We start from the raw sequence: 18,588 nt of genomic DNA, 5'->3' as shown, positions 1-18,588 counted from the left end.
GAAAGGAGAAAGGAAAATGAGAAAGCATGAAGGTTATTCTATCTCGCATCTTTTCAGGGGGAAAAAAAAAAAATAATAATTAAAGCAACCATTTTGTGAGAATAATTGTGTTAAAGACAGAGGATACTATTTTCAGGTAGCATAGCCTGTGGAATAAGCAGCAATGTGCCATGACCATTCAATCAAATGGAAGAAAATTTTCAATCGTTCTTTCTATGCAGAACAAGTACCAATTGCTTCACTCAAGGAGGTTACTTAGCAAGTCTCTTAAGAAAAAAGTTATTTACTGCAAGCACAAGTAATGCAGCAACCTAAAATGCACTGTTTAAAATAAGAGACACATGTTAGGAAAGTAAAACAAAATTTTAAACATCAGGCTTTAACTTATGCATTCCTGTTGAACCTGCTGAATGACTACAGCCTTTTTATGGTGGCTCTTTATCTTCTTCTAATGATGATGCAACCAATGGGCAACTGAAAGCTCCCAACAGAGGCTGTTAGAACACCTAAAGCCACCTGTCAATTGATGCTAACACACAGGAAGCTAGGGAGCCATGGAGTTCAAAATGTACTCACGAAGATAAGCCTCTGAAGAGATCCGACGTATGAGTTTTCACTTTCAACTATGTTATTTACAATGAGTCGCCTCTTGATCTGGAAACGAGGGCAACAGAAAAAGAGTGAAACACTTAAGCAGTAGGATGCAACAAGGAGGCAGATTGTACACGTGCAAGGAAAGAATTATCGGAAAGAAATTCAAAGCAGCCTTAGACACACTTACCTGTTCAGGTGTGAGGCCAGGAGGCACAGCTGGCAGAGTCAACGGGGGTCTCTGCTTTTTGGGCGCTTTCACATCACCATAGCCTTCATCCTCTGTAAAGACAAGCGCAGCCCCATGCCAGGTTTGGTCAGTACTTCCTGTTGTAGCATTCATTACAGATCAATCACATGCTAGCTCTCCTGATATTGAAAACACAAATCAGAACAACAAAGAAAAAGAAGCCACAGAAGTTACAGGTAAGAAGCACATGACAATGAGCTATTGTCAATTCTTTTATTGTCAATTTTTTCTACCTTTTGGCAACACCATCCCCAGAGAAATGTACAATGAAACACAAGTGCTCAGACAAAGCTGGCTACTCTAATGACCTACACAACTTAGCACTGTTTACATTCAGAAGTCAGAACATGCGTTCTCTGGACTGTCACAAGCAGGTACAGAAGGCGGATGCAATAGCATTTCCAACGCTTTCAAACAGGTGCTCATGTCTGCTTGCAACAGTCCAGCACAGGTTATGCTAGTGCCTAGGGAAACCCATGCTGTCGATGCACCACAATGTTGTCAATGCACCCCCCCCCCCATGACATCAAAAGGATGTTCTCAACTAAGTGCAGTATGCAGTCAACATCTTCAATCAAGCCTGCATACAAACAGTGTCAGGCATTGCTCTTTTCAAGATCTCATGCCCTTTCAAAGATTTGTAGGTTACTCTCGTTTCCATACAGATTTCGCATCTTCATGATACAAAAAAAAGTCTGATTAGCAAAAAATATATATAATACAAGTCGTCAACTAAATCAAGAAGAAGGAAATCACAAAGCACACTGATTAGCACCCCAGTGCCTTGCTTCACAGATGCCAATGCTCACCTGACAACTGGCGGCTTCCCATGCGGCTCCCCAACTTGTCAGAATCGAAATCTTTCCGCCGGGTGGAGAAGAAGCGTGTGAAGCTGCTGGTCAGCTATACAATCCCAAGAAAGAAAAAAAATAAAAATAAATTTTCATAACACGAGAACCACCATCAAAACTCTCATTACTGGCAATGTAGGTGGCATAGACTTGCTGAACTGGTTGTGAATTTACCTGCACAACACCCTACAACCAAGACTATGCTACTATGAATAAAAGCTTTCTATTGTGGCACTGAAATTGGAGGCTTCCTCTTGGAATGCAGCGCTGAAACCTTCATTGAGTCCTTGGCAATACCTTCGCTCCTGTTATAAGCAGGCTTAAAGAAACTATATTCGGTTCCACAAACCCTGTTTTGAGACTGTGGTCAATACCCGATGAAGCCAGACGTGCCATACATCAAGCTGAGAACCAGTAGTGCAGTTTTTCAAAGGTAAACCTGCTAAACCCAAGAAATACAGTTATTAACTTGGTGTTCAGTGAGTGTCAAGCTGTAAAAATTTGCCTACCAACGACGTCTCAGTTAGAAACAAAACACTCAGGCATTCGTACACGTATTCCCAATTAACACTCGCATTATGCAGTTTGATGCATTAAACCAATGGTGGAAAAACAAAAACAAAGTTATAAGTGAAATAGGCACCACATTTCGACCTCCTATTTGCTTATCCACTCCTTAAAGTAGCATTATCTAGGGTGTCCCGGCTAACATTAGATGGGACACACAGTATAGTAGCAATTAAGAACAGCAGCACTAAACTAAATGTCACGATAAAAAGCTACGAGAGTAACGGAGCTTGGTTGGCCATTTCGTACAGTGCGATCCACTGCCAATGAGAACACTAATATGCAGCTCTCACTTTGCAGGTGCTCTAGGCGCAAGCGCTGGATGAAGCTATGTCAATGCACTTCACTGGCATGTAGAAAAGTGCCAGCGCCAGCAACCACAAAATCATCTGCTGCAATGTTGGGCGATTATACACATGGCAGAGGGAAAACATACGTGTGCTCTATCCTCATGTGTTCCATTTAACAGTGGACACTGCACTGAACATGCTAACACATGAGCAAAGAAAAAGGGGAGGGGGCGCACGAAGTAAGCCTGAATGGGAGCCACATTCTTGCATCATATTAGCACACCAACGTACAAACATGCAAACTAATAATAATAATATGTATGTCTATCACTGTGATAGGGGAGGCCACGAAAAACAGCTGAATTAACAGTTTGACTAGTTCCGTGCTCCCCTTTGAATTCTTTATCCCACTCCTACATTTTAGCACCCATCGTGTCCATCTCCCTCCTTCTCTTGTTTCTGCCCCAGATGAAGAGGAACAACCCTGCTCTTGTGCTTTTCACATAAAACTATAGGAAAAATTTTTGTTTAGTCTGTCATTTAACAGCACACAGCAACACTGAATCGATGCAACCTCGTTGGCAACCCCTGCTGCCAGTCGTTCCTCAGCGGCAAATGGCTCTGTGCAAAGCTGGCACTCACGTCGGAATCCTTGCGTTTTTTGCCCGGCTTGCTGCTGCCGCTGCCCAAGCGCGAGCCTCGGCGCACTCGGCCTGCGATGTCGCCTTCCTCCGAGCTCTCCGAGTGGTCCAGGCCCAGCTCAGAGCCGGCTGCGCTGTAGCCGTCCTCGCAGGTGATGGTGTCTCGTCGGTAGATGTCCACCTCCTCGTAGATGTTGTCCTCGGGACGCATCCCTGCATCTGGGAGCCCATCTCTTCCTCAATCACTCCCGTCGCTTAGCTTCCTCGATCCGGAGAGTCTCAAGCACACAACACAAACACCAGCCTCCACATGGAGTCAAGACTTAAGCCAAACAGTGTCTTGCTTTGAATCTCTTGACAAGATGAAAAAAGAAAAAAACTAGATTGACCAATTAAAAGGTTGCGTCTCATTAATGGTTGCAATTAATGGTCGCCACAAGCAAGCAGAAATGTTTGTAATGTTTAGGCACAAAATAGTCATGTGAAAAACTGCCATTAGTTTTGTTCCCACTATGCAGTGGTTCTATGAGTGGGATGAGTTGGTGGTGCTGCTGTGGTCAAGTGCAAATAATCGAGAGGGTCTGAAAAAATCAGGCTCTTAAAAATTGGTCATAGATTGTATTTGCATTCCTTTGCAATCTTTAATGTAATATGGACTGAAATGGAAAGTTGTAAAATCACTGATGTTATGACAATCTCAAACAAGCTCTAAAAATTGTTCATTTACGATCATGCCAATAATGGGCATCAAGGTAAGTGGCAGAACTCCTTGCCTTATAGTGTGTTAAATAAGAAGGGGGGGGGGGGGGGGCGGCACCAATTCTGCTCAGCAACCTAACCTCGTCACAGATCTATCTACAAATGGCAGTGCACTACGATGGCCTTTTGCTAACGAGTGCAAAAGGTGTCACAACAGACCTGAGCTCATCATATATACCAGCCAAGGATTCATTTTCCCTCAAATTCCAAGTGCTTATCGCGATAGATTATCGATATTGAGCACTAATGGTGAAACTATTCTGTGGGGAAAAGCACAAGGCAGGAAGATATATAAAGAGACCAATTTGATAAAGAAAAAGTAAGTAATGATTGCTGGTAGATTTCCGCAACATTTCTTCAGTGCAATGCGACTTATTAGTCTACACTTCTATCAAGAAAATGGCCTAGCCCTGATAACATAACTTGCTTGGCTGATGCCTAATGCACGTTTGTAAGATAAAGTTCTAAGAAAAAAAAAGTTTTCTCTGAGTGAAAGGAGGGTCCAGAAACGGTTCTTACTGACTGCAGCATAATAAACACACTGCAACCATGAAAACAATTTTATTTCTTTAAAACTCCTGCTGTTTTATACAACTATGTATCACTCAGTTTTTTACTGAGCCCTATACACTTAACTTCTGTTTATTCGACCCTGACGGGACTTACGAAAGTGATCAAATTATCCAGCAGGCTGAATTAAACAAGATGCAGAAAAATGCTGGCTCTCCCGCAATCAAGATATGTAAGCATGAAATGGCTACCATAAGGCGTCTTTTGCTGCCTGTGGTGCCACCACCTTCCACCGCTCTTATTCTTCCAACAGTGCAGCGTGCTCAGCGCCTGTCGCTACTTTTTCTTCTCAATGCGGACCGCTCTTGACACACGGACCACTGGCGTTCAAAAGAGACAACCCTGTCTCAGCGCCAAAAGATGACGATCAAGTGTATGGTGCCCTCTATCTGCCTTTTGAATGTCTCTACTGAAAATGACAAATAAAACTTCCGCGTACTAGAAGTTACAGCTTGAATGATATTGTGAACAAACATTAGGAAGAAATCGGAAGCAATATTTTCTGTAACTTGTTTTGGCAGTAACTAGCATATGTAATGCGATCCTGTACAAAGGGTTGGGGGCCAGAGGCCGCATTTTCTTAGCTTTTGACTAGTTGCCCGGATGTTCTCGTTTGAGTGCCCGGATATTCTCGTTTGAGTACCTGGATAACGGCTCTGGCTTTTGGCTCAAGGTCACTTGAAGGTCGCTGACAACAGGAGCTAAATGCATTTCATGCTTAAAAAAAAAAACTCCAAAAAACACTGCTGTTTCATTTGGCAGCATTTGTGCGATTATAACATGCCCCCGAATCAAACGTGCACCCCCCTTTTATGTGTGCAAAGTAGAAAACTAACGCAGAAATGACATTAACACGACTAAACAAAGCATAAATTTAACGGGCAACCAATTTTTAAAGAAAAATGGACACAAGCCTAATATGTGTTGCACAATGGCAGCCGGTTTTCTAAAGTCAGCTTTGCCACATGGCTTTTTAATGTCAGGTTCGCCGCAATACATCCCTGTTATGCAGTAAAGCATAAGAGCACAGCTAATGCAGTTTTGGTTTTGTATCCAATGCGCTGGCAATTTTCGGCCCAATTTTCTTGTGGGGCGTAAAAAAAAAAGGGGGGGGGGGGGGAGCTGGGGATACGCATTAGATTTGGGCTAATACTGTAATCAGACATTGTGAGCTACCTTTACTGCTTGAAAATTTTCCTAGGGCAGGCCGAAGATGGCCGTTCGTTGACGGAGACAACGTGTGTTCAATGCATTCAGTGTCCCCTATGTTCCGCCAAGACATGCTGCCACTACGGGGGCTGCTATCGGGGTCATCATAGGGGTCAGGCACGTGCGTACTGACTGGTCATGTTCGAATTATCCAGAGAGGGTAAATTTTTAGCAACGAAATAAAGAAATAATGGGCCCACAGAAATGGTGCCTTCAATCGGGATCGAATAAAACAAAAAAATTAATTAACTGGAATCGAATGAACTGATGTCAACAGTACAAGCTTACAGTAAACTTACAAAAATCATGCAGCAGTGCAGAAGTATATATCTTAAAATTTACAAAATTATAATTTTCAATTGAAACACAATAGCCCAGTCTACGCACGCAAATGACAGCAACCCCTTCCTTGTCGGCCTTTCTTTAAAAATTGGCTCAATGATCATAGCTTAATCCTAGATATCAACAGTTTAAATAATAAAAGAAAACACTACAAAATGAATATAAACTTTTCTGTGAATGGGAACATCTACAATGAGTCCATTCAGCTGCCTCTTCACTTCTTAAAGCATTGCTAATGCATTGCAGTTAGCGTTTAGCCATTCTGCTTCCCAGTCCAAACTGCACTTACTTACATAGTGTTCTCATTTGTCCATGTCATTTACATAGTGTTCAGTAAGGAACCCAACCAACTAGCCAAAGCCAACACCTCATTAACTGTCCTACCAGTGTTGTAACTATGTTGCTGAAGGCACATCCTGCTCATCAAAGCTATTTGTAAGTGCCTGATTTGAGCATAGCAGCCAGTTTTCAAAAGCTATGGATTGTCAACAGATTCTCTCAGTAGGTGCAGCCTTGTATGCAATTTGTTACCAAATGAAGGACAGAAAATGTGTCATATTGTTTACAAATCTTGGCAGTGACATGACTAGTTAACAAATACAATAAGATCTCCAGGATATAGCTACCCACTCTCCCCGTAAAAATTGGCACCTCTGCTGAAAGATACTGACGCCAAGAAAACTCGCGAGCCAAGCTCTCCTGGCTTCAACCATTCGCGAAGTGCCCCAGACAAATGACCCTATTCCCGTTTCTAGGTCAAGTGCCAATTGGCCACAATGGCTGGCTCTGATCAGAGGAGAGGCAACAGAACAGCGTAAAGGCTCTTTTATCTCCAGCCCCTCACACAGTTGGTGTCGCTTATCGATGCTGCTGTGTGATCAACACAGATTAGAGTCATTCCTTTTTTTTTTTGGCACAACATCCAAAGTTTTCTATGTATGACCACACAAAACCACTTACCTGAATGTGAAAAACTACCTTTTTTAAAAAGAGTAATGAAAGAGATCACACATCTTTAAAAACCGATGGCACAGGATGAAATGAAGGACAACACAGAGCTCTCGTGTTGTCCACTTTCTTTGTCCCTTGTTTGATTTGAGCTGTTTCTTTCCAAAGATGAACAACCCAAGCGCTGGTCTAATCAAGCTTGAATGCACTGTACACTCAGAATGTACCTAAGTCTCTTCTCTTGACTTTGAGCTAAGTTCAGTAATAACAGTAAACAAGCAAAAACAACTATTAGCCAACTGAAAGACAGAAATTTATGAAAAGAAAAGGAACACAGTAAGGTAACTAGCCATCTCGTGGCAGTGAAAGCTTCGATGCATATTTTGTTTGAAAGCACGAAATCTTGTTATACAGTACAATATCACACATGGTTCCTACAGCAGACCTGCAATATCTTTCTTTTTTTTTTTTTCTCACAATTTTTCTGTAAAGTCAATAACTGCAAGACCAAGCTAATGGCTTTTTTTCAACGTCATTAAGAAAGAATGTTCAGCATAAAAATTGCAGTGTACAAAAAAAGTGTGGGGGAGGGGGGGAGAATGGCCGAAATGTTACAGCTCACTGAAGTGACCATAACAATTTGAAAGTCAACTCACTGCAGTGGAATTGCCACATTATAAAACAGGATAAAGAAATCAATAAACACTATAACAGTTAACTACAGTATATACTCCTCTTGTCCTTATGAAAGTGACATACAAAAGACAAGGCTTAAACCTTGAGTTCATGAAAAGGATTTCTAAAGAAAGAAAAAAATGGATGTGTTTCCTTAGTCACAAGCTATGTTTGTTTTCACCACCGTAAGCCGTCATCAGCTGTTATGTGTAACCTGCTACTGTTACTCACCCTAAACACAATATAAAGGCACTCCTAAACACAATATAAAGGCACTCGATTACTCACAGTTTCATGTTAATGTGATGTTAGCCAGAAAAAGAATCAAGATGCAGTTATGCATGCTTCTTAGAAAGTTTGAAACATGCATGAAGATGATCATGCAAAAGAGGAGGTACAGCTTTCGACAAAGAAGCGAAACGAGAACTACACATGCTGACAAACGCAACACATGCACAATAAGTAGTAAGCAGGCTGCACCAATGAAAGGCAAGACAGCAACAAATGCGCACAGCACTGTGAAAGTGTCATCATTACAACCATCACCAACAACTCAATAGCATATCAAGTACAGCAGTGGGGCATTGACCTGTCTGAATCTTTTCTAATACTTCTCTCCCCAGCACCAACTTCTCTGACTTTAAATCAGTGTTCACTTCCCCATTCCTTCTTGCCATCTCATCGACAGCATCATTTATTACATCATCCTTTCTTTTTCTCACTCTTTTAGTTGTATTCAAGATCCACTGCACTCCAATTAATCATTGCTGATGTTCTATACAGCACGTGTCTAGCATTCATTCATCCTAATTTAAACAAGCACATAAAATGAGAAATGGAGGCCCCCCTTGTTCTTGTTCTCAAATTCATGCTGTTCTCTTCACACCCATCAAAATTGTGTCGTGTATTTTGTCATTCCTTTTCAAGCTAGTCCATTAGCTAACATTAAAACTGAAAGTGAAACGACTAGCCTGAACAGCCAATATGCTAGACCTGAAGTTTTAATAAACTTTGTATTCTGATGAAGTTGAGAGCTCCGAGCATATGCCCTAAGTCCTATTATGTATATTTATAATAGGGTACTCGAGTACAAACATATGACGCTACCCGTGCGAAACAAAAAAAATTACGTCAAAGACATACAGATTCTTGGCAAGCCAAGCCCTGGCACATATAAAGTGAGCAATGCTTCAGTGACTGTTCCAATTCAGTCACCAGTGGGCAGCACCAACCATCTTGGCCAAGATTTACTGTATACAGTTATAGTTACTGTATACAGCCATGTACAGTAACTATCAGGACCCACTCATTTGCCCACCACTTAAAGTAGCATCTTGCCGTCCACACAGCCCCCCCCCCCCCCCTCCCAAACCCATTTGGGCTGCTTACTCCATTCTTTCATATGTGTGAACACCAACTGTGAATAAGATCGCCAAGAAATTGGAACTAAAAATTGCCGAGACACTCATGTATGGGTCAAAAGGGGCCAAAGCTTAACAGAACATGTGTTAGTCCTACTAGTTTAACAAAGAGCTGCAAAGGCCCTTATCGCCTTAAATAATATATGCTGAACAAACGAGTGGCCATCACGAGTCTACTATGCAGGTATACACCATTTCAAACTATGCAAGCTTAGCACGAAATGCACACCGTAAGAATGGGTGGTGCCCTTAACACAATCATTCTCTTTCCTGTGCGTATGAAGTGGCACACTGATCTATTCCAACATTTATGACCGTGACGTCCCGCCTACATTAACATCCTTTAAGAACTTCTCAGGAAGTGGCTGCTCTCAACAGCCATCTGAGTAGCCACAACAAAGTTGAGTCTTAAGTAAGAAGAGAACACTCAAGTGCACTATAGTAGTACCATGGGAACAACAAATATTGATGCGAAATAAGTTGGCACATAATGGCACTGACCCGTTGAGGCCAGAACGACGAAGTTCGTGGTTGCGCACGCGCTCTCCGAGGACCAGCCATTGCTAAAGGCAGACGTGTTCTTGCCAATCTGTCGCTGGTAAACTATTTTAGCTGTACTAGCTGGGTGACAATATATAGCGTTGCCTTACATCAGCACAGCTGTGGCTAAAGCAAAACGTGTAAGTTGTCACAATAAACATATGTGCACAAAACATTCCCCACCACTCGACCCCTCAACTCTAGTAAAGTGGTAAACCAATCATAATGGTATAACAGGTGCATATCAAGACGGCACAAGCACAGAAAGAAGCCAAGCAAGAGAGACAGAAAGAAAAGAAGGACAGAAGAAAAGAGAGGAGAGCGTGTGTGTCCCACCACCAACCTGCAGCAGCAAGCAGCGGTGTGGTTCTCCGCTTGTGCGTGTCGTCGTAGAGCATGTACAGAGGCTCAGGTAGGGGTGCAGTGCCCGCTTCGCTGCCGCTGGGCAGCACCGCGCGCCCGTAAGGGCTGGCGGACGCTGACCCAGTGGGAAGAGGAGGAGGCGGTGCCGACTGGCAAGGCTGCTGGAATGCTGTACCACCAGCACCCAAGCCCCCCCCCACGAGAAGGATTGTTAGCAAGGTCCACCACCACCACCACCACCACCACCACCACCAGCGTGCCAGAAACACCCATACACAAACAATGGGGTGCCCATCACCCCAGAGGTTGTGATGCGACTGCGAGATCTGCCCGAAAGGAACCACCACAATGACCCGTGCACCCACGTCAACAGGGCAGTGAAGGGCTAGTTGGCAGTAATTCATATAGGCAAACAACACTACGGTCAGTGATGACCTGAGAATGCAGTGCCCACTGCTGTCAAACTTACAAGAGGATTTGTATAGAAGCACCAGCCAATTACGTTTGTGGTGAAGATGAACTTCTTTCCATATTGGAATTGGTCAGGAGCTATGCTTGGAAGCACATACAGAGAGCGCAGTTCAATTTAATGGGTACTGAATTCTTAAGTTGTCACCGAGTATAAGCAGTAACTAAAGTAGTACATCTGAAAACAGATGCAAGCATGCCCAGTGTCCCTTCTGCGTGTTGTTTTAGTTACCACTTAGCACAGTTCGCCAATATGAATTCTATCTCACTGGTACGCACTGTTCTGGTGCAACACAAGAATTGACAGGGACAAGGTACACTTGGACACGCGGTCCTTGTCAGTTCTTTCTTGCGTAGCACTAGAACAATGCACACAAATTAGAATCAACCAGCCCAGCTTGCTATCCTATTCTTACTACATTTCACAAACAGTCCAACCTAACTTTTCACAAATGTGCAACAGCTGTAGAGTCCAAGGAGTGCGTAGACAAACTTCAGGTCAAAATTTAATCACAAGTGGCACACACCTATCAAATAACGCTCAAGTTTAGGCTACAGATAATTTTAGGCTATTGCATAATATTTTCATGCTAAATTACACCGATAAATAAGCGAACTGACTGATTTATGAATTCTGAAAGAAACAATTTAGCCACCTTTTCGAAAAACAGCTGATTTCATGTCCCACTACTACTGCCTGGATAAAAAGAAGAAAAAAATTACCGAACCAGACTGAACAGTAAGATGAGAAAAGATAGAACAAACAATACAAGTCATTATACAAGTGCTTCGTCATGCTACTGCTATTTTTAAATGCAGAAACTAGCATAATCGTGTCAATTCAAAAACTCATCACGCACTGCCACAGCTCCTTAGCTTAGACGCCACCACCACCACCACCACCAAAGAGAAAAGGAAAGAAAAAAAGCAAGAGCAAGGCATGCATAATGCCTAGTGTGCCTGCATGATTTAGGAGAAAGTCAGATGCAAAAGTGTCAGAAAGGCTTTAGAGTTAAAAAGCTTTTATGAAGGAATGATAAAAGTATACAGCCAAGGGGGTGAAAGCCAGGCTGCACAAGTCATGAATCGACAAAGCAGAGTTAAAAACCATGTTTGTGTGCCTGTAACCTGGTCATGTTGTGGAGGACACTGTGAACATAATTAATATGACGGTTAATGGTAGTGCAAAGTCAAACACACTTCGTCACTGTGACGTACCACCATGCAAATATCACATTTGAGTCCCCCCCCCCCCAAGTAAATACATTATTTTTCAGAATGGGCAGTATGATAAACTCAAGGACTGGCTTAAATCCAAGAATGCTGTGTAAACTGAGAATCAAAAATCACTCGCACCATTGCTAGGTGCCTGAAGCAACAAGAGGTCGCATTGTAGCATTGTATGTAATGCAAGCCAGAGCCACTATAATCAGCTGTCAAAAGTCAGGGGGCATTTTTTCCTATAGCATGAGCGCTTCCATAATCAGGCACTGTGGTGTACAATGGTAGACGGGCGACTAATAATTAACGGAGAACAAGAGTGATTTTGTGAGGTAAGTAAGGTAGTGCCAGTGCTTGAACACATGACACTGAACGTTTTTCGCAGTACGCTTATATTTGAGTTTTTATTTTTTTATGGTTGTATAAAGCAATTTCCAGGCATCAGCTTAATATCGAACCCACCAGCTTAGATTCAAATAAACACACTATTCCTCCAGCAAGCTTGTGGCAGAAGTGACTGTTAGCAAAAGCACCGCTTGACAGCAAAAGATGGCTTGCACATGATGTTGCAGGTGCCATATTGAAAACCTATTTATAGCATCCTTAGCGCTGCTGAGGATAAGTTGGACATAAGTGAATTAAGTAGAGGAGCAACTTTTTGCAATGTTAGTGACCCTACAGCATGTTAAACTTTAATGTAAAGCCAACCATCTGACAAACAACATTTTATGCTTAAAAATGGCTAAGGCCTGCAATGCAATCATTACCACCATTTGTAGAACTTAAAAGCAGACTGTATGTCAGCACAGTAAGAGCATTGGTTTTGACATTGCAATGTCCGAGCATGCGGCTTCTAGTGGGCAATTTCATTGTCTCTCACCATAATGTGGCAAATGAGAATGGCTGTCGGCAGAGCTGTCGGCAATAAAGCTCAAATTATGGGGTTGATGTCCTAAAACACACAGGCTGTGAGCATTGTGGGGTTCTCAGATTTAGGTTCGACTACATGAAGTTCTTTAATGCTTATGTACATGAGTATTGAAGGCCACGAATCAAATGCATCACCTCGTGCTCCATAGCAGACCGGTGTAGCCACAGAGCCACCATGACAGATGTGAGAATTTTAATGTAGCATGTTGTGCAGGTCTGCTGAAAAGCCCGACTGTCTGCAAGAGCACTTATGCCCCTTACCACTCTTGAACCAAAGTGCACTTGATTAGTTTTTGTTAGCTCTAATAGCTCATAAACGTGTTCAACACTGTGTGGCAAGTTGGGGTTGAATGCAAAAACTCAAAGATGAAATTCCACGAAAATTTTCGGAGTGAACAACTCTCTCTCTCTGTCCTCTGTGTATGGCATATCACACACAGGAGGATGTCAATAAATCACACAGTAGTGCTCGGCCACACACGTACAGTATATCTGGCACCTCCACCAACGTTCTGCAACAGAATGCTCCTAGTCAGATGAATGGAACAGACAGCACCCACTACTCTTAAAATTGTGCATAGTGAGTACTACCTAAAGCCAGGTCATCAAATTCAAATACATGATCAAATTTACCACTGTGAGTTCAGCATTCACATTTTGACAACTTATGGTGAGATGAGGGTACTTCCCACATCAACATGCCAGCAAGAATTTTTGATTTCTGCCTCTATGAACAGTCAAGAGCTCAAGCATGTCCTGGCTTTGCAGAGCCTTGGTAGACAGCTGAATAATTACACTAAGGCTAAGCTATAAGGACTACCATGGTAAATGTAGACCTACAGTGCACTTTAAAGCAGTACTGCAGGTGAATTCTTAGATGAGTGCAGAGCTACACAAACCGTTAAAATGCCGATGTATATTTGCCCACATTGGTAATTTTACCTATAGTTACACTCTGTATTGCAGCATTGGTCTATAATGTCTATATAAACCAAATGGTCCACTACAAACCTAAATGCATAATAGAAACTGACATCAATCATTGCATATGCAGCACACTCTACTTCTGGTTAGAGTTAGGAACAAACCTTCAGTTGATAGTCGGCACTTGTACCAAGTCTTCTCCCTGACACGTTTCTGCTTTCTTGTCTGTATTTTCAGCGCGAATTCTTACCAACTTGCTTATTAGTTCACTCTTCTAATGAGAAAACGGGACTGCAACTCACTTTTGTGACTAGCGTAAGGGATGCGGTGCAGCTTGGATGCCCTCGCCGGCAGCGTGCCGCCCTGCAGCTCCCCAGGTGCCGATCGATGCTCCACGTACTCATTCATCACACGTCTCCACGTCGTGTGTGGATGGTGATGGTGGGGGTCTCCGATCGGTCTCCCCAGCTTGGTCCCCAACGTTCCATAGTCCCCACTGCTGCCCCGCTGTTGCTGGTCCCCCCCACCCCTCACTTCACTCAGCGGCACAGCATCCGGCATCAACATTGTCTCCACATCGAGGTTGAGGTTCTCAAGGATGTGCGCATGCGTGCGGTGCACCCGCGTCACCTCCTCGCGCACATGCGGCGGCGCACCATCATAAGGCGGCGGGCGGGGTCGCCGTGGAATTGTTGGAGCCCCGCCCGCCCTCAGACACTGTTCACTCCGCGCAGCGCTGTACTGTTCCTCGGCATCCGTTATCTCCTCGTAGATGTTGGGCTCAGAGCCCCGGCGGTTTTTCTTGTCAGCCCCGTTGTTGGATTTGCTTGAGCCAAAAAGCAGCTGGCGAGCGTACGCTGTGGTCGTGCCATAGATGCCATTGGACTTGCTGGGAGACCCACCCTTTTTCTTGGCTTTCTTCTTCTTTTTGTTGTTGTTATTGCCACCACCAGTGCCACGCTTTGGTGATGTGTCCGGCACCGAAACGTCGGGCTCAATCGAGAGCAGCGGATTGAAGAAGCCGCCACCCTGGTCACCGACGGGTGATGTGTCTGCGGCTGCAGACTCGGAAGCCGAAGAGCCCGGAGGCGGGGTGCCGCCATTGAGCCCTGCAGGCGGCTCATCAGGAGGTGGCGGCGCCCCCACGGGGCTCTTGTCGGGCCCCAGCTCACTGTAGTAGTATGGGGCCTTGGCAGACATTGCTGCCCCGGCAAGGCTTAAGAGACGCTGCCCGGGCGGGGCCGCTTCCGGAAACTCATGGTACGGCCTCCAAGGAGAAACTGCACAGATGGCACAGGTTATGGTGTCACCAACGATAACAAAGCTAAAAAAGGACTTCTCGAAGCACATAAACCAGGATTATGGTCTAATGAAGAATCCTTCAATATCTACATCCTTAATGTGGCCTGCAAACTTGGGCATAATAAGATCAAAACGATGAATATTTCCAAATAAACTATGAAACAGGGCTCTTAGGAGAAGACCCAAGAGAACTTAACCAAGCTTTCTGTGTATTTTAAATGTGGCCTACAAAGCCACTTGTAGTGTTTAAATAAAGCTATTAAATGGGCCAACTACTCAAAGAAAGCACAGGAGCTTTCTTTGCTTCAGCCATGTTGACACTTTGGTTGCGTTATCCACTCCAGGAGCTTTTTAAGACACACATGACAATAAAGAGTTTCAACCTGATCACATACAACTTGTAAAAGTACTGAAAGTTGGCGTACATACAACTTAACATTACTGTTTCATTGACACACTTATTGGAAACAATCTGCTAAGCAGCAGTGCCAGTAGTGACACCTTGTGATGCCGTGCACAACCAGAAAATGCCAGAACGATGGTTGGGGGCAGCACAAAGGATGAAGATAGCAAGACGACAAATTTTCTCAGTTTCTTCATTTTCTGCACTGCCCCCAACCATGAATCTAAACCAACTTGCCTAACTCTTCTTGGTTGCAAAAAGAAAGACTATTAATAAGTTTGCATCACTCCAGCAAAACCTTAGGGTCTACCCTATGCCAGGAGATAAGGGATCACAGCCAGACACACTGTAATAAGAACTCCTTAGGGTTTTGTCTAAAATTTTTTCACAGGATGGCAGCAGCGCTAACTTTCACAGCTCCCTCTTGATATTCTAGTGAAAATGTTTATGCTAATATGTGCATATTTGCTAAGTTGTTATTGCCACTCTCGTTTTCTATTAGCAACATCTGCACATCTGTTTCCTCTACAAGGTAACCTGCATGGGTGCTCAATAAATGCCCTCTTTCATGACCCCCAACCCCTTTAATTTATGTTGGTATACCACCCTGCCTCCCTTAGAAGTCATAATTATACTTTTATTTAACAGAGGACCACAAATGGGCTTGTCTCTCGACCATTTCCTATAGCGGTGTCGCACGGCCACTTTCCGTTGCGACTGGCTCCCTTCTGCAGATTGAGCAAGGCAGCCAATTGTGACCAGATGGATCGCAATCAAAAGTACGCCGTGTGACATCCATATTAGAGTGCTATGTGGCAGAAGACATAAAAAGAAACAAATGCGCAGGGTGGACGGTGGAAAAAGTATTAAAAAATGTAGGTCACGTCTTTGATGTGTTTTACTTGATAAGTCAGGCGACAATAAAACTAAGCATCTACCTTGTAAGTGCAGTTTTCACAGAAATGCAGTAATTGCCCTTTATGTTGTACACTCTAGTTTTTTTTTTTTTTTTTCTGTGTGTTGTTTTGTGTTACCATAAATTACTTAAATTTTGTTTAGCAGAACATAATGACCTATTCAGTCACTTTAGAGGCTACACAAGGCCAATCTGCATACTCGCGATGACACTTGTTATTGTGTAGTATTCTGCAGAATGCTCAAACAAGTGCATGCTGCAAGAAAGTGCAGGAAAGCACTTACTTTTTAAAGGCAAGACAGTACTGAACGGCAAGACAGAAGGCATTGAAGCCATAAAGAGACATATATAATGTCATCTGCACACTGCACTATGGTCCCTACAGCACTGTCAAGCATAAACACAAGAATTAATCGCTTTCCTGACTTTCTAAAAATTACTGGACATAAAGTATGTTAACTGCAGCAATCAGCACTTTCTCAATGTCTATATGTGAAAAATGCAGCTGCTAACAACACATTTAGGTTGTTTATTCTTAAGAACACAACAATCTGTAATAACGTTGACTTGCTGGTGGAAAGAAACCAGCAAGCCATGGACAAATAAATCGCCATAAGCCATTTCAGAAAAAAACATGCAAGTACAGTGATGCACTTCCCCAAGTGCAGCCATACATGATCGAATGCTGTTCACGTGGTTCCCGTAGCTTGCAAGCGCGTTCAGAACGCACATAACAAGGCTGCACGGCCACTCATAGGCCATTGGTAACGATTTTCTACGAGCGGGAACGAGGAACTCTCTGCTCATCACGCTCAATCATACGCATTTTTTCATCAAAGAGTACGTCGTTCGTGGAAACGCTCGCTACCTCGGGAAGTCCATGCATATAATGAACGTCTTTGGAGGGAGGGGGGTACGAGGTGAAGAAGGGAGATAAGACGGCAGCCCTAATGGGAGCAGGGCTCAGTGTCTGAACGTCGCCGAAGTGTTGAAATAGTGGGCGAGAGGGAGAGGAGACCAAAACAAAAGCCTTCAGCAGCGCACCTAAAGAAAGAATCAAAGAAGACAGGAAGCGGGCGCGGAGAACGTCGCCGTGACGGGCAAAGTGTGAAAGCTCGTTCTTCAAAGCAACGCCTCAAGCCGCACTGGCTTCTTTGGACGCGAACGCAACGGCGGTATCACGCGGCGGCTCGGCGGAATTTTAATCGGCGTAATTGGCGTCGTCGCGAGCGGTGATCGTCACTTTCTTTTTTCTTTCCTCGTCGGGCCAGTCCGTGAAACAACCACTACACGTTCCGTAAAGCGCGGCCCGACGAGCTGCAGCTCGATATATCGATTTCCGTGCTAGACGCCTGTTTAACAGTAGCCGCGGTCGAGACTCGCAAAAAGAAAAAGGAAATGAGGCCGAAAAGTAAAAAAAAAAAAACGCAATTCAAGAGGGTTTGCATTACGCGTGCTTCCTCTTGTTGAGTTCTTCGGCGCTTCGACACCTTTCTGTCGCCTTTGCTTTGACTGGGTTTCGCCGAAAGCCACGCAAGGAGCAGCGCTTCGCGTGCATCATATAAGCTGGGCCTCGCGTATCTTCCGGCGATAAGCGACCGACACATCCTTGCTGACCGGGGCTGAACGTACCGCCGAGAAAACAGTAGACAGAAAAACAGACAAAGCGAGGCGCAATGGACGCTTACACCGCGCCCCTGAGGCACGAACGCGGCGGTACAGATGCTGAAGCACGCACAAACAAACCCAACGGGACACCGCTGCCAAATGATTATGGAACCGGCGGCTGCCCTACTCGTCAAGAGAGGATGTATTGATTGTGTGCCGTAATGTCAGCGTCCCGAGATATTTTATTCGGATCGTCCTCGATGCGGACAGAACACTTTAGCGGCGGCGATGTGTAAAATGATTGTGTCAAGAGAAGAGCGGGCAGTAGGCAAGCGAGCGATTGCAACAGCGAGGCGAGAACAAACGCGTGAAAGCGCTCGCGGGAGCACAGGCGAGCGGAGTCGCCTCGCGCGAGCAGAATCTCCACTCCGCACACAATGATGCTTTGAGGATCGGCCTGGAGATGCACACTCCTCAGAACTAACCCTAAGCGCTGCAACAATACTTTGTAACCAGAGCATCGGTATCAGTGACGGCAACTTACACGAGTAGGATACACTGATTAAACAATGCCCTTTTCGGAGACCCTGCGTGCGAGATGTCAAAATCCGCCCTTGTGGCTGAGAGCGGGGTAGTACTTACATTTTTAAGAGCAAGCTGAGGCCATCAGGCACTTCAAAGGCTTTATCGGCGTCTTGTCGCTTGGCCGGCTATCATACTTTTACAAAAACGCGCACACACATAGATAAAAAGGCACTATGAGAGTAGAAGAAAAAAAAAAGGTTCGCTTACGAGACCC

General features: G+C 44.1%; 1 protein-coding gene across 3 annotated transcripts in view; it reads right to left on the bottom strand.

Annotated features, from left to right (window-relative positions):
* Positions 1-18,588, bottom strand: part of LOC119446065 (rho guanine nucleotide exchange factor 10-like protein) — a 56,724-nt gene that overhangs the window by 37,423 nt on the left and 713 nt on the right. The window contains exons 1-7 of one of the 3 annotated variants that reach the window (XM_049663869.1): positions 18,432-18,584; positions 13,863-14,840; positions 9,998-10,186; positions 3,192-3,409; positions 1,651-1,744; positions 782-873; positions 577-654 (exon numbers count right to left, since the gene is read on the bottom strand). In XM_049663869.1, the coding sequence (XP_049519826.1) occupies positions 577-654; positions 782-873; positions 1,651-1,744; positions 3,192-3,409; positions 9,998-10,186; positions 13,863-14,760 (1,569 nt within the window). In that variant the 5' untranslated portion in view covers positions 14,761-14,840; positions 18,432-18,584. Of the gene's footprint in view, positions 1-576; positions 655-781; positions 874-1,650; positions 1,745-3,191; positions 3,410-9,997; positions 10,187-13,862; positions 14,841-18,431; positions 18,585-18,588 lie in introns of those variants that run through there. The other 2 variants (XM_037710394.2, XM_049663870.1) reach the window with 2 other exon arrangements.

Source organism: Dermacentor silvarum, chromosome 3, assembly GCF_013339745.2.
Source record: "Dermacentor silvarum isolate Dsil-2018 chromosome 3, BIME_Dsil_1.4, whole genome shotgun sequence".
Taxonomy (NCBI): domain Eukaryota; kingdom Metazoa; phylum Arthropoda; class Arachnida; order Ixodida; family Ixodidae; genus Dermacentor; species Dermacentor silvarum.
This window is presented reverse-complemented; position numbering and strand designations above follow the sequence as displayed.